At 40.5% G+C, this 15,985-nt stretch overlaps 1 protein-coding gene across 6 annotated transcripts in view; it reads left to right on the top strand.

Annotated features, from left to right (window-relative positions):
* Window positions 1-15,985, top strand: part of GNB1 (G protein subunit beta 1) — a 37,750-nt gene that overhangs the window by 10,593 nt on the left and 11,172 nt on the right. For 4 of the 6 annotated variants that reach the window (XM_084220416.1, XM_084220414.1, XM_084220415.1 and 1 more), the window contains exons 2-6: window positions 8,201-8,252; window positions 13,809-13,916; window positions 14,518-14,556; window positions 15,175-15,281; window positions 15,679-15,742. In XM_084220416.1, the coding sequence (XP_084076542.1) occupies window positions 13,860-13,916; window positions 14,518-14,556; window positions 15,175-15,281; window positions 15,679-15,742 (267 nt within the window). In that variant the 5' untranslated portion in view covers window positions 8,201-8,252; window positions 13,809-13,859. Of the gene's footprint in view, window positions 1-8,200; window positions 8,253-9,018; window positions 9,116-13,808; window positions 13,917-14,517; window positions 14,557-15,174; window positions 15,282-15,678; window positions 15,743-15,985 lie in introns of all 6 variants that reach the window. The other 2 variants (XM_084220418.1, XM_084220417.1) reach the window with 1 other exon arrangement.

Genomic DNA, 15,985 nt, shown 5'->3' on the forward strand with positions numbered 1-15,985 from the left:
TCAGATCAGGGAAATGCTTCTCAGAAGCAAAGTTGGCCATAAAAGATCACTTTGGATCTGTAAATGTCTCCATTAGATCAAGAGTAGAGATATGTCAATTTGATTGGCTCTTCATCCTTGTTTTTAAATGGATTTACTTGTGAGGATGTAACAAGTAGGGGAGCTAAGTGTAGCTTTCTGGAAGTTGGTTGTATTTTTTAAAAGGGTGTAGACAGGAAGCAGTTGATTCTCCTTTGACTCAGTTGACTCTTTATTAGCTGGCATATGTAGAACAAAATGGATGATTCAGCTCCTGTTGATAAAATAGCAGAGCTAAAATGTATGGAAATCCAAAATACAATAATGGGGATTTCTGCTGATTTCCTGTGCTTATGCAGGCATAGAGTCTTACTGATTTATTTTTTGTGTTAGTGTTTTTCATGCCTATTCTGCAATATTTGTTTCTGGCTTTTTTTTTGGTGTTGTAAATAAGTGATCACATAACCCATTTCCTCCTCTAATGTAATAAATATTGTAGTGGAGCTCTTAATGTACCTGCTGATGTCACTGTGATGGTAATATCTGAACCAGCACATGATTTTTAACAAGGTGAAGATCATTCCAAGACAGATGTGTTGGCAAGCAGGGCTGAGAGAAATCCCATCCAGGCTTTTGGAACCCACTTGTTCTCTTACACTTTAATCCCTGACAGGGCAGCTGATCCACTTGATGGATTTCATTGTAGTCTTCAGGATTTTGGTAACAGGAGGTGCCTCTGCCAGGTTTTGCATCTCCCCATTCATTTATTTGCCTGGGAATTCAGTGCAGTGTGATCCAGACACACACTGGGCTCTCCTCGGCACCTCCTGGGAAATATTTGGGGAGAGCTTGAGCAGAACATCATCCTGCTTGAGAAATCCATCAATCTTTGTGAGGACTTCTGAGCATTTTTAAATCACAGAAAATGAACTGAAGACTACTTGAAAATTGGCTTACCCAGAAGTGACTTTTAAAAGACAATATTTGGATACTTAATGGGAATTCTCAAGAATTACATTTCTTAATAGGATTGCAATTTACTATAAGCATGTTCTTAAAGTGTGGATTAAAAACTTGGTTTGATACCTGAATAAACATGGTTTTGATGCTGACTTCCATTAAAAAGAAACAACTATATGAATTTAAAGTGTTTTCATTTGCTGTGTAATGATTCTGTCACCCTGGGACACTGTGAACTTCTCCTCCAGCTGTGTGCTTCCATTTCTGGCTTCTAGGAGAAAATGTTCTCTCTATAGCTTGGATTGTGACCTACCCCAAACCTATAGATTCACCTGATAGACATGAGGGATCACACATTATATCAGAAGATAATATCCTGATCCCATGGCATTTCTTGGTAATACAACAGGAATATTGCAGTCTTACTTTGGTTATTAATTATTAAAGCAGGACTGCAATATTCCTGTGGTGCATGTGCTCTGCCCTGCTTAGGTAAACACAGATTCTGGTGGCTTTGCAAATGAAGTGAAAATAGCAGTAAAAAGTGGAGGTTCATGATAAAAGAGTTGAAGGAAGCAATGAAAAATGACAGTTGAAGTCAGAAACAACTGTTCAGTTACTGTAAGGCTCTGCAGATAGAAGCATCTAGTAATAAATGCTTAGTCATTTCTCTATTGGTTAATTAATAGTAATTTATTCTACTTCAGTGCTGCATGTGTTTTGTTTGTCAGTCTGAAGGGAGATGTCTGGTAGTATGTGACAGCAAAATTGCTTGGGTTTGGATAAGGGGATACTTTAGGAAGTGACAATTTTCAGTGACTTTTTTTCATAAATGTAGCTAGAAGTTGATGCATAAGCAGATTCTAAGTTCTTACTCTGGTTTTGGGGTTTTTACATTCTTTTTAAATGGTAACATCAGGAAAGAAACAGTAAAAACATCCCTGCCTAGTTGGATAAAATAGATGAAGTTATCTATAAATGTGTGGCTCTTCAGAAGGCCTAACTGCCTAGGAATGAATTTGAATAAAATCTAGAATATTGGCTTATTGTGATTTAATAAATACAACTTTGTTGAAAACTTCCACTAAATACCAATAATTTTTGTTCTTAAAATAAGTTAACTTTCCATGCCTGCTTCTTTTCAGGAAGTATAAAAATGCTCTTAAATGGGAATTTCTTTGAGAGGAAGACAGAAGAGATGTAGTTAGGAAATGTTTGGGCTTGGGTCACCAAAGTACCAAGAGTTACTAATATTAGTGAACTACTTCAAAGATCTTTTAAGACCCTTCTTTTTAAAAAGTGTTATTTTAAGCACTTGGCTTTAGGCATCTGTTAAACTTGTAATATCACTTCTTTTAGTTTTTTACAGAAATTCTCTGCTGTACCTCGAATATTAAAATGATTTTTTTTTAATAATGCACATGGCTTCCAGATGCATTTAGAAAGGATTAATGAAATGACCTGTTAGAGTCCAGATTTTTATGCTTAAATATTACATCAGTATGATTCTTTTTTTAAATGTAGGTCATGGGATTAGCATCAGGAAATGTGAGTATTTTGGCAGCATGGGATTGTGTCTGCCATGAAGACAGCTGGAGTTTGTGCAGTGGTGCTGGAGGAGGAGACACTGAGCACTTCAGAGCTGTTTGTTGCAGTCATGTGTCCTGCCATGATCTTAGCATTGTTGTCTGCTTGGTAGGCTGCTATTTTGAGAAAGTGGTAAACTATCCAAAAGGTTGATTTTCAAGGACTTGTTAAACAGAGGGAGGGATGACTCCTTGGAAAATGGAGGCATGCAAGCAAGAGCTGATGGATTATGCATGATTAGCATTTTGGTGCCTTTCAGTAGGTGTTGTGTTGTGTTACTGTGTGGTAACAACCTCTGGCATATTGGGGAATTTGAACACTGAAGTTTAACTTTTATGGTGAATTATTCATGTTCTGTAGCAGTTTTGGAGGAGACAGAAATGCCCTGTTCCTCTGAGACAGTGGTTCCAATTTGGGACTTTGAATGTGAAAGTGCCTTGCTGAATTTGGGTTTTGCAAGGTCTTTCAAGGTTTCCAGATTTGTTAATATTTTGTTTCTTCCCTTAATTTTCTGAAATAAAAGCTTAATTTTATTTTTTTCTTTCTTTTTTTTTTTCTGAATAGCAGCACTATTTATGATGGATGGGTTTGTTCTGGGTTTTTTGTTATTTTTGTGGGAGTTTGGACTGTGAAGTGCCAAATTGAAGCAGTGAGGCACTTGTGAATTGCCTCAGTGCCTCACTGCAGGCAGTTTGGTGGATTGGAGGCTGTTCCATGTAGGTCTGTTCTGCCTGGTTTTTCCTGTTGTATGTGCTGCTTTGTGTGAATGAGGTTACAGGATAAAGGAATGTGGCCAGAACTTTGCCAGGACCCTAAAACTGACCTTTTTTCTTTAGCCAATAATTTTCCTGTGTTCTGTGCAGCGAGGAGAATTTTTTTTATTCCTAATGTGATCTTAGATCCATCGAGCTGAGTAGAAAAAGTGCACAAGTTTCTTCAGGAGGAAAGCATTTCTGGACTTCTTCTACTTGAAACAAAACACAAAACTCTGAAACTCAGCATCAGTGACTCTAGAAATGGAACCTGTCATTCCATATTGAGCTATAGGTAATAGTGAAGCACTGATGAAATCAGGTTGTTGAGTTGCAGCTATTTTTAGCTTGTGTAATTATCATTTTAGTCACACACTCCATTGAAAATGGAAATTTGTGAGCACTCCAGCCAGCCAACGTGGCTGCTGTAAGATGAGCATTAACACTGATCGACCTGATGCTTGTTTTGTGTGTACTTCCCACTAATATATGGAAAAATGTCTACTGAGCACAGCAACTGCTTCAGCTGGGAACTTGGCAATTCTTCAGCTCAAGAAGCAGCCAGTACCTCCCACAGAAACATTCAGCTGTGCTGGCCTTGCACGACACAAGTGCTTTCAGGAAGTTTTCGAAGGAGTTGTACAATCTCCTGTTGTCCCTAGCAGGGTGAGCTCTTTGGCAAACCTGTTAGGAAGGTACTGCTTGCTTTTCAAAGTTTGTGTGCTGGGAAATTACAGACGTGGCAGATGGTTCCCAGAAAGGAGACTTCAAATAAAGGAGGAGTTGTATCCTTTTGCTCCGGCGTATTTAGATTTATGGATTTGGAATTATTAATTTTCTATTTCTCTAGGTTGGACTTCAAAGCTGCCCTTGGAGGAGGGGACAGCAAAGACTTGGCTTTCTGAACTCCAGCTCTGCACTCCCCAAGGAAATTCTGAGCTGGAATTAACTAACTCTTGGAGGGGCACATGCAGATCCTGAAACATCCTTTGAGCTTCCAGCTGTCTGCTAGAGCACTTAATGTTTTTACTTAGTCATTAAACTGAAGATGGGAATTTTGGGGGGATTTTTTTTTATTCAGAACAATCTTGAAAGTTTAAATTTGAGACTTAATTACTGTTGCCTGGTGGCACATTGGAATTTCACTATGCTGGCAGTGCTTTGGCAAGGTGCTTGTAATCTCTTGGGCATCTAGCTGCTGTTCTGTGATAATAATCAGCTATGTAGACTGTAAGAAATGATTTTAATAAACTAACTTGCAGTTGCTGTTTCACAGCCATTATCTCTGCCTCATAGGTGATATATTACAGTGCTGATGTTGCTGGGTACCTGTGCAAGAGCTAAATTAGGAACTGCCTGGCTCCATCCAGCCATCCCTGCTGGCTCAGGGGGGCAGAGCAGCAGAGCAACTTCACTTGAAATTGCTGGTTGATCTTAATAGTGATACTGAGGTTTGCTCGTAGGTTTTTGGATAGTTTGAGGGTTTTTTTGTTTTTTTTCTTCCCCTCCAGTACAGTTATTTTTGTTTGAGTGCCTTTGTGCCACTCTTGCAGGAGGATGTGTTCTGCAAGACATTTTTAAGATTCACGTGGTGTAATGGTCATGAAAATCAGTTTTTACCGGTGTTGGTTAAGATCCATGTTAAGCTGTGTTGATAAAGCCACTCAAATACCTGTGTATACATGGATTGCATCCCCACTGAACATATCTCCCAGCTTCTCCACATTCTTACAGCAGGGACAACTGCTGGGAGTCCTGGGCAAACCTCATCCCAGGTTTGAGCCAGATCCTCAGTATCTTCTCTGCTGCCTGGCCCCACATCATTGTGCATGAATAGCTGGTGTGTTTTAAACACAAGGATGCCTTTGCAGCAGTTCAGATATTTAGCCTTGGCATTTAGTCAGTGTGTGTGTCAAGCAGTCTTGAGAAGGCCAGAATTACATCCAGAATATTTGGGGTTTAAGTCTCTCGTTGAATCCATAGGTCAAGAGAAAAATGTGTTTATCTGGTTAATGGCTTTGGAGAGGCTACAGTGAGTGTGTTTAATCTGCTTGGGAAGTTGCTCCATTTTGGAGGGTTATTCAGATTTCCTGTGATTTTAAAATATTTCAAAATGCTTTCCATACTCTTCCAAGTCCTTTTTCTACCTTTTCTTCCTGCTTTCCCCAGCCTTACTTAAAAAGTTGGGGTATTCTGCAGAAATCTTCTTCATATGTAGACTTGTACCTGGACTGTGCTGGAGTTGAGATGAACTAGGTTGGTGAGGAGCTTGGAACACAAGCCCTGTGAGGAACAACTGAGGCAGCTGGGATTGTTTATCCTGGAGAAGAGGAGACTCAGAGGTGACCTTATTAATCTTACAACTCCTGAAAGGGGGCTGTGCTCAGCTGGGGCTGGGTTCTTTCTCCAGGCAGCACTGACAGAATCAGAGGACACAGACTCAAGCTGCACCAGGGGGAATTCAGGTTGGATATTGGGAAGAAGTTTTTCACAGAAAGGGGATAAAGTTCTGGAATGTTCTGCCCAGGGAGGTGGTGCAGTCCCCATCCCTGGGTGTGTTTAACAAAGCCTGGATGTGGCACTGAGTGCCTGGGCTGGGTTGGACTCGATGGTCTTGATGATCTCTTCCAACCCAGTGATTCTGGGAATTCTGTGAGATTTTAGGCTGGGTTGTCAGAGTGACTGCTTCAGTGTCTGTAAAGAAAAAAGGATGTTGGGCTAGCAGCAGTCAGGGAGGGAAGCTTTACCCAGAAATGATGAAGCTTTTGACTTGTGGAGTTCCTTTACTCTCTTTTAGCCCAGATGGCTGTGCTGGTTCTTCCCTTGCAGCAGGAGGCTGTGGGCATGTGGGGACACTGGGAACACCAGCCCTGTGTGGGGCTGGCTCTCCTCCAGCTGCTTTGGTGTGATGGTTTAACCACTTGAACCATGCTCCCAGTGTTCTGTGGAACTTTTTGTTCTCTGCTGTTTTTGAAACCCCAGTTTTTGGTGTCAAGGACCTGCAGCTCTGGGCACAGCAGGGCTGGCAGGGCAGCGTGTGGAGCTCCTCACAAGAACTCCTTACTGAGCCGCTGCTGCGGTGCGGGGAATGAACTGGCCTCTAATTTTCATGTTGCTTTTACCAGGCTACATTTTAGCTAAAAATGGAAGCTTGTGGCAATGCAGATCTTTTTTTCATGAGTAGCTTGTCTGCTTTTGTCCTTAAATGAGCTCCATCTTTAAGGTAGAATTGAAAATATCTCGGTTGCCAGGACTGCGTTCTGCGAGCATCGCAGGGTGCTTTCAGCATCCTTGAGTAGAAACTTAACCCTGTGAAAAATAAACTCAACTTCTGTGGAAAACTTTGCTCTTATGCTTCCTTCCTCTTCTTTCAGGCTGCTTAAAGTGGCTTTGTTTTGTTTTTGTTTTGTTTTTTGCAGAAGGCATATGAAATCTGCAACACCTCTCCTGCATTAATGAGGGTGCAGCACAGACAATAATGGTGTGTGGTTTGGCCTTTGCTATTGTGTATTCTGGGTGCTCTTAGTGCGCCAGCATAAATTTACTTGTTTACATTTCAGGTGATTCTTTCAGCATTTCATTAGATTTCATTATCTCTGTAGTGGGGGCAATTTTTTTTTTCCTGTCAAGACTTCTGAAAGTTGACTGGAGTTGCTCTGTTTTCAGAACTTAAAATGGTCATGTCATGGTTTTGTGTCTGGGGAGTGGAGTTTGGCCTCTAAGTGTGAGTTACTGTTCATGTCCCAAAGTGTGTTGTTCTGGCAGTAACAAACAAAACTGCTTACTCTGTGATGGTTTCATAATCACAGTATTAAAATGTTTATCTATAAATGAGCTTGGGTGAGGATGATCCATATCCTAAGTAGCTTAACCTCCATACCAGACACTGAAGTGGTTTGTAAATTCTCTAGCTTGTAGTGAACTGTTAAATCAGAAACATGCATTTTGTGTGAGATTTCAGTTGGAAGTGTGTGGAATTTTAGGCTGGCTTTCTGATTTAAGGTCATTTTCCTTCAGTACATTCTTGCTTTGTGCTCAGAATAATCTCTGCTGTCCTCCTGCAGCAGCTTTGAACACTGAGGGGTCCCCTGGCATCACCCCCAGCCCTTGTCTTGGTGTATGACAGAGCCAGATCCAGGTGTTTGGGATGTAGAAGTGGTTGTCACTGTTTCACATCTTGGGGTGAACTGAAATATTGCTTTGTGCTGCCTGGGGAAAAAACTGTTCCAAAATTTCTTACATTTTTGCCCTTGCTGCAAAGCCACTTTGTTAAACCAGTGCAGTCCAGCCTGTGAGGGAGTTCCTGAATGTGTCAATTCTTTTTGTACTTTCTGATACCACGAGTGATTTAAAGTTGTAACTCTTCCAGAAGAGCGGTGTGCTCTCCCTTGAGCTCATTAGTAGGAGGTTTATGTAACTTCTTCTGATAAAATAGATATCCTGGTATTTAACTGTGCTTAGAAGGCAAATGGAGTTCAGGGACAGGATTGAGCAGAAATAATTCCAGTGTGTTGAAAATGCTGCTTTGGGGGGGAGCACTCTGTAGTACTGTACGAGTGAGGCTGTGTCTTCTTCTCATCCTGAATTCTCTCAGAGCATGGACTTCTCTGTCATTAGGGCAGGAGAATGATCTCAGGGATTGCAAGAGTGTTTTGGGAAAAGAAGGTCAAAATGAGCTGCTTGACACAGGCTCATCTTTTGGTTGTGTTACAGTAAATAAAACTGTGGCCATTTCCTTCGTGAAGGCAGGCCAGCTGCTCAAGTTAGCTAACAGAAATAGTCTGCACTTTGGTAGTTTGATTTCTGTTAGATTTGTTGAGAAATCGGTGCTTTTCTGTGGTAATTACATTAATTTGTGGTTTTTGTGTCTTTTTTTTCCCCAGAATTTACATGTTTGACAGCAGAAGTTGGCTTTCTACTGTAGTGAGAGAAAATGTAAGTAGAGAAAAAAGATGATTTTTTTTTCTAGTCCTTGAGAAACATCCTATTTTGAAAAAGTACTTAATTCAGATTTTTGGCTGTTCATCTGTGCAAACCTAAAGTCCATGTTTTCTCCTTTAGCATGTGTATTCTTGTGTCAACAGGAAGGATTTTAAAATGGCCAGGAAACCTGCTAAATAATAGATGTTAGTGCCTGCCTCTGTCAGAGAGGGAACTGGCAAAGCAGAGGGAGACCACAGATGAAACTGTTTCATCTCAGTGGGGCAGGGAACTGTAATAAATAAAATGATGAGAATAGTCATTCTCTCATGAATGAAAAATTACTTCTCCACCATGTTTGACAAAAGAAGGCCAAATTTCTTTTGAGCAAAGTGGATCTTGTCAGAATGTTCTTTTCAACGTGTCAGTGCTATTTAAACAGAACCTAACAGTTTCAGAGTTTATATTCTGTGTAATTGTAATTATTACTATTGTTCTTTCAGCAGTAAAATCTTCATTACCTTCCAGACTTTAGCTTGAATGTCTGTGAGGAACATTGCTAATTGGCCAAGTATTTACTGAGTTAAATCTGATATTTTCAATTACTGGATGTTTACTGGTTTTCAAAAGGCAGGCAGCAGGCTTTATTCCTCTGCCCAAATCTCCCTCTGGATCCAAGGGGACCCTGAATTTTATCTTCAATTTTAGCTCATATAAATGAGAGAAAGAACATCTCAAATTTGTTCCACCAGCAATTCTGATCTCACTGCATTTCCCACAGAATAAAAGAGAAACAAGGAATCCATCTCTGCTCCTGAAAACAAAAAGAACCCTCAGCTTTTCAAAGGCAGAGTGACGTCAGCTCACTGTAACTAACAGTGAGTTGTGGATAATTCCTTTGTCATTGTGAAAATGTCCAAGCTGCTGTGCATGTTGCTAATAGGATTTGTGGTATCTGCTAGATTAGCACAGCTTCATTTAATCAGATGTCCTGCTCTGGGACTGTCTGCTGGCCATGCTGGGAGCTCCTTGTTAAGGCTGCAAAGGTTGGGCTCTGCTTTTGCAAATATTTTGCTTTTCATCCATGTTGGAGTGATGGGGATTGGCAGGAAAGAGGTTGAGGGAACAAATGTCAGCCAGCCTGTTCATGGCAGAAAAGGGATTTGCTAAACCTCCTTAGAAAGTTACTGTGCTTGAGTAAAATATGAACTATTTCGTTTAAACCCTCTGTGTTACCAGACTTTGCATCACAGTGGCTTGGTGGGATTGTGTTAGGCTGTGCTAAAAATACCTTGTGGCAAGCAAAGTTTGACCAGCAAGGGATAGAAATCCAAAATATTTGACTTAATGATAGCTGTGATTTCAAATGTGGGTTTTTTTCTTTTAATCTGTAGAAATTCTTGTCAGGACAGAGGGTGGAAGACTCCATCCTTTTTTTTTTAATAGGAATGGTTTAAGAAAATTAAATTAAGAAATTTTTAGTAAGCATTGCTTCATTGCTGTTTCCAGCAGAGGAATTTCAGAGAGGAATAATATTTAACAGTGTTTGGATGAGTTGTATTCAGCTCTCAAGCATCAGGCTACAAATAAATGTGAGGGTGTTAATGATACCTTGGTTTCTGTAACTGGATTTAATTGGATAAACACTTGGAGCTGTGGAAAGGACACTGGAGTTGTTGTAATGAAATGAGTGAATTGGAGTTCTTCCTCAGCCTTTGAATTTTTCTGTCACTGTTTTTGGAGCAGTGAGTGAATAATTCTTATTCTTTAAATAAGAATTAGTCCACTGGGATCCTGACTGTATCTCCATTTGCAGGAAGCACATGGAAGTTCTCTAAGGCTTCCTGCAGTTGAAAATTCAGTGCAGAGCTGTTGGACACATCTGACTGGACCTTCCACAGGAATACAGCTCATGTTAGAGTTAGAGAAAAGCAAACCTTGAGCTGTTCCTTTGACATAAATGATGTGATCAGTCCTTTTGACACAGCTGAATTGTGAAGTTTTGTTGTGTATGGAAAGTAACAAATCAGGCAAAGTCAGATTATTTTCCTGTATGGGAAACAGGAGCAAAGTGACTCTTCCATGGGTACCTGGTCAGAAATGAGGGACTGGGGTCATTGGAGGAGGGAATGCCCTGAAGTGCACAGCTTGTTATCCAGCAAGGGGAGAATTACCCACAAGGTGGACTGGTCAACAGGATTAGGGGAAATAAGCTTAGACCAGAGACACTTAAGCGCTTCAGCCCCTGGGAAGGTCTTGAGGGGGTTGAAGAAAGTGAATGTTATTGCTGAGAAGCTGCCTGCAGGGACACACTGACATAGTCCAGAGAAAGTGAGGTAAGCAGGAGTCTGGCTCCTATTTCTGCACAACTCTGGGGGAATTTGGGATAAAGGAGTGTGGAACTTGAGGAGTGACTTTTTTTCTTGAGGTTTGCTTGATTTGGAAAAAATGCAGTAACTTCTTTGACAAGTCCAGAAATAGGATCATCATCCACATCAAGCTTACAGATTCTTCTAGAAACCTTCTTGTAAAACAGGGTTAAATGCCTTTAGAACATGCCAAGAAATAAAATTCTGTTTCATGATACTCAATTGTGCTTGTTTGTGATGAGCAGAGGCTGTTCAATATATGGCCCATGTCTGTAATATAAAGAAATCTGTATAAAATTTCCCATGTATCAAGAGTGAGAATGGATAAAAGCATTTTTTCCCCATACCTTCTTCTGACCTTCCCTGATCTCCTTAGTCTTTTAAAGATACTTTTTCACAGTACTAGTAAGCTCTGATTTACAGTATAGCTAAAAAAGACATGGGAGGCTGGAACCCTTTTTTCCTCTCACAGATCTCATATTTCTACCATAAATTCAATGGTCTAAAACTCAGTATAAAAGAAATAGTGGAACAGCCAAGCTGGTTTGCTGTTTGTCCCATAAATTTTACAGTTTGCTTCAGAGAACTCCTATATTTTAAAGCTCTTGGCTGCTGTAGGATTGTCATTTCCTGAGTGAGTTCAGTCCTGTTGGCAGGAATTAGCACTTCCTGTTGATGTTGAAACAACAAAGACTACAAAGAGAATGTGGAAATGTGCTTTAAACAATTCCTATGGATGCTGACAGAAAGGCAGTGCAGGGTTTGGAGTTGCTTGGAATGCATAGTGGGAATTCTCAAAGTGGATCTCTCTTCAAGGTGGGAATTTAGATGGATACAAGATGGGAAAATGAACTTTCTCAGTGTGACTTTCTTCCTAGGATAAGGGTTCATCTCCTTGGGCCTCTCCCTGTTCCATGCAAAGCTTTGTTTCATTTAAATGCAGGAGAATTCTCTCTCCTAGTGAACAAATTCTGCAGAAATAAATGGGTGCTATTTTAAGGAGAGCATATCTGCTCTGACTGACGTGAGATTATTCCTCCTATTGTATTTTTAAATAAAACTGCATGTGAAATCTTCAGTGTAGTTCCTTGTACCTGCAGCTGGAATTCTTGGTGTCCTGAGTCTTTATTGCAGTCTCATCAGTGAGTTGCTGTGACCTTGGGCAGAACACCAAAGTTTGGGAATTTCTTGCTCTGAAATAGGAATGATAGAATCTCTAAATTCTTTGTCTGGAGTGATCAATATTTGCTTAGTAGGAAGTGGTCCCATGTATTAACTCAGAGAATGGCAGAAATGGAAATTAAGAACCTGAAAGATCTGAAAAATCAGTTTATTCTTAAATTAAATCCTTTATGACAAAAACAGTGCATTAGTGTTTCACCAGGTGTGTGAGCTGCCCAGGAGCTGCAGACATGCTCAGAATTCTAACAGATAGCCAGCCCAGAGTGTTTGTCTGAGATGCAGAATGAACAAAACATCTTGAGAAAACAAAAGAGCACTCCACAGAAAAGCAGGATAATGAAACACTCAGGATGGGTTTTATCTAAGCTGGATTTTGGGCTGAGCTGACCAAGCAATCTTAAAGGGGCTTAGAGATGACCCTGGAACCAGAAGAGAGAAGGAAGAGAGCCAGTTTCACAACGAAGTGAAAGGGCCTTGAAGTTGTGTGAGTGGAGGTTTTGGGAGAGAAGCCAACTAAAATTCCTTTTCTAAGATACTGTGGGTTTCAGAAAAGAGGAAAAAATGGTAAATGATGCTGTGACAAGATCTGGCATCTGTTCCTAGAGGTTTTCAGTTTGGAGTAACTACTATGGAGAGAGCTACAGCCTAAGTCTGGTTATGGGGGATAGAAATATTTAGGGAATATTGAAGTCTAAACTATTTTGGAGCTTCTTTTAACAGTGATGTTCGTTCTACTACTCTTAATTTACCTTGACAGTATGTTCTGTGTTATTGTGGCTGCATAAAAATTTGGAAGTTAACCTCATCTTTCTCCTTGGGAAGGGCTTTAAGAGGAAAACAAACCCCACATGCTTGCAAAGATAAATAAGCTGATTAAATCTTAACAGAATAATATGTAAAGCTGCTAGCAAAGCATTTCCTTTCTTTAATGGTAAAGGGTCAATTCTGGCTCATAAAATGTTCTAAAATCACACATTAGCAGTGTCAATTTATAAACTCCAGGTGTTCTGTGTAGTATTTGAAATTAGAACCAATTAATCTTGTTCTGCAATAAAAGATAAAATTCATCAGCATCTTCCATTGCTATCAAGCTGCAGAGATTTTAAACAAAAAGTTAAGGAACAGCTGAGTTGGGGATGTGGAATGCTGGAGAAAATGCCAACAGTGTCTTTCTGGAGCAGAGATTTCAAAGATGAGTTGTACATTTCATAGGAAATATCCATATGGTTGTGATATTGGGGAGCAGCCCAAGAGTTGAGCAACTCTGAAGGCAAAAGCTGAGGTGGTTTCAGTGGTTGTGATGTTTCCTAGAGCCTCTGTTTGCTGGCTCTATAAAATATTGTAATTTGGTGCCTATGGATACTGGGAAAACAGAGCCTTAGAGGGGAGAAGTGTCTGATGGATGTGGTTTCTCAAACTCCTGCCCTCAACCCAGCAGAGAAATCTCTGGTTTTACTCTGACAGCGCATCGTGTTACACTCAGACATTTCAGCAGTTACCAAATAAAACCTTGAACATTTGTGAGTGATCTCCTTTTCTCCAGTTAGCAGAACAAAATTTTTCATAACTGTGATGTTGCAGACGGTTCTTAGAGCATTTTGCAGGTGCTTGTGTCAGTGTAAATCCTTTTTCTTTTCTGGGAGGATTCCTTGCTCTGCTCTGAAGAGCTGCAGGGAAGTTCTGACCTGCATGTCTGAAATTGGTGTTACCTGCTTACTCGGTCTTGGACAACTTGAATTTATACAAAAATGAATCAGAACATGAAAAAAAGGAATGAAAAAAGGAGGAGGCCTGGAGGACAGAAATAAGTCCAAATTCTTTTTTATTTCCTGGGGCTGGAAGCAAAGCACATCCATTTGTGCCAACACCTTACGCTGAGGAGATTTCAGACACACATTTCCACCTCTGCTCCTGTGTTTATAAATCAGTGCCATTTTTTTCAAGTTTGAAGCGGTTGAAAGGATTTGTAATTTCAAACTCTGCCTTCTCTTAATTGTCCTGCTTGTGACCTGTTTTTCAGATTTCTGGTTGTTTCAGAGGTGGCAGTGGAGCACACCTTTAGCACAGGAAAATGAGCGAGCTTGACCAGTTACGCCAGGAGGCCGAGCAGCTGAAAAACCAAATCAGAGTATGTATTGTGCCTCAGCACAAATGAATGTGTCCTGAGCAGGACAGAAATGATGCCTTCAATGTTTCCCCAATGTCAGAGTTAATGAAGAAAGGGCAAGCACATATGGCTGCTTTAGAAAATTACTTTTCGGTCTTTTATATTGCTTAGAAAATAATAGTTACAGAAGCAATGCACAAAATTGCTGATGAAAATGAATGTTTACTGAAGTTTGTCTGAGCTAGGGCATAACTAAAGTTTAAAAAACTGCTGAAAATAAGGTCAGTGATAAAGTTTGTCAGAGCTTTGTCCAGTAAGTTCTTAAAAACCTCTGAGGCTGGAGGCTGCACAGCCTCTCTGAACAAGCAGTTCCACTGCTTGAGTGACTTTGTGGTGCAAGTCATGTTGCCTTTCTTCCAAAAGAAGAAGAAATTTCCAAGTTAAATGCACAATGTGTGTTGACAGCAGGCAGTGTGTTATGGTAATGCTGCTGTTAGGATGGCTCCTCTCTAGGTGACAAGCAGAAATGTTCTCTGAACCTTGGGGGCTTAATCAACTTGTTAAAACAGAGAAAGAAATGTACAGAACTCCATCCAATTTCTCTGATTTCCTTCTCTTGCAGGATGCTAGGAAAGCATGTGCAGATGCCACCCTGGCTCAGGTAAGAATTTCAGAGTTTAACAGGAATTAAGAAAATGTTTCCTTTACAAAAAAAATGCTGTGTAAAAAGGTGAATGCAAGTGAATCTGGTTTTGCCTCCTGTAGCAATTTTTTTTTTTTTATTTTGCCTTGGGTGTTTTCTTCCAGAAATAAGTACATGTTTGTCCAGTTCCTGAGAGCAGTGGCCTTGAGCAGAGATTTCTTGGAGTGACTCAGGGCACATTTCTGCTGCTTAATGGAAAATAATGCTCTGCCCTGGGGCTGGGAGCAATACTGTTCCTACCCTGATAATCAGAACCATAAGGCCTGCTGAGGTTAAACTTCTTCAATGTCTGCCACATTTATCTGTGCAGGAGGAGAAAACCCAGATCAAAGGTCTGAAATCCTAGAAGTCTAAGAAGATATGACCTAAACAAAACAATTTCTGGGAGTGTTTTTAAATGCAACAGGCTGTTTGTGTGGTGTCATAAAGACTTACTACTTCAAATGACGTCACTTGTGAATGGGCAGTTGAAAAAAAAAATCAGAATTGAGAATGTGGGGCTGTGGGAACTGTGTATGAGATGTTACTTGAGAAGATGAAGGGAAGAACTGAGTGTGTGACCTTGTCCTGTTTCAGATCACAGCCAATATCGACCCCGTGGGGAGAATCCAGATGCGCACCAGGAGAACACTCCGGGGACACCTGGCCAAAATTTATGCAATGCACTGGGGGACTGATTCCAGGTGGGTACAAAGCTGGCTCACCTGGCTCCACTGCTCTCTAGAAAGCTGCACAGGCCTTGGAGCCCCACATGGAATTGATAACTCTGAGAGAGGAGTCAGAAACGCTGAAGGCCACAATTTTCCTCCGTGCTTTTGTAATCCAAGTCTACATTTGATACCAAAATCCCACTCCTTGTCTACTTGCCTGAAAAATACTCTAGTGGTACCACATGAATTCTGAGGAACTGTGAAATAAAGTAGATGCCATTATCAGTTGTCTTTTTTCCCTTTCCTGTTCATTACTGATTAATTGCCACTGGTACCAGCTGCTTTCATTCTCTTTTCTTTACAATGTTCATCACAAAGGTGTTCCTTGGCTGCCCACAATGATTGTGTTTCCCTGCTGTTTCCTCCCTAGGCTTCTAGTTAGTGCCTCCCAGGATGGCAAACTTATAATTTGGGACAGCTATACTACAAACAAGGTAAGGCCAGCTGATCCATTGCTGTGTAATTCAGTTGTGCAAGCATCAGAAGGAACTTGCCCATCATCAGTTTGGCTCTATTGCTTTCCTAGTCCTAAATCCAAATTTTGAATTCTCTAAAACAATCAAGTTGTATGTAAAGAACCCAGCAGTGTGAAAATGTGCACCACCAATGGAGAGCAAGGAAAAGCTTCCTTCTAAAGAATGTTTTGATTTGTTTTGATACTGCAGAAAAGTGATTAC

The sequence above is a fragment of the Fringilla coelebs genome (genome assembly GCF_963513975.1).
Source record: "Fringilla coelebs genome assembly, chromosome: 22".
NCBI lineage: Eukaryota > Metazoa > Chordata > Aves > Passeriformes > Fringillidae > Fringilla > Fringilla coelebs.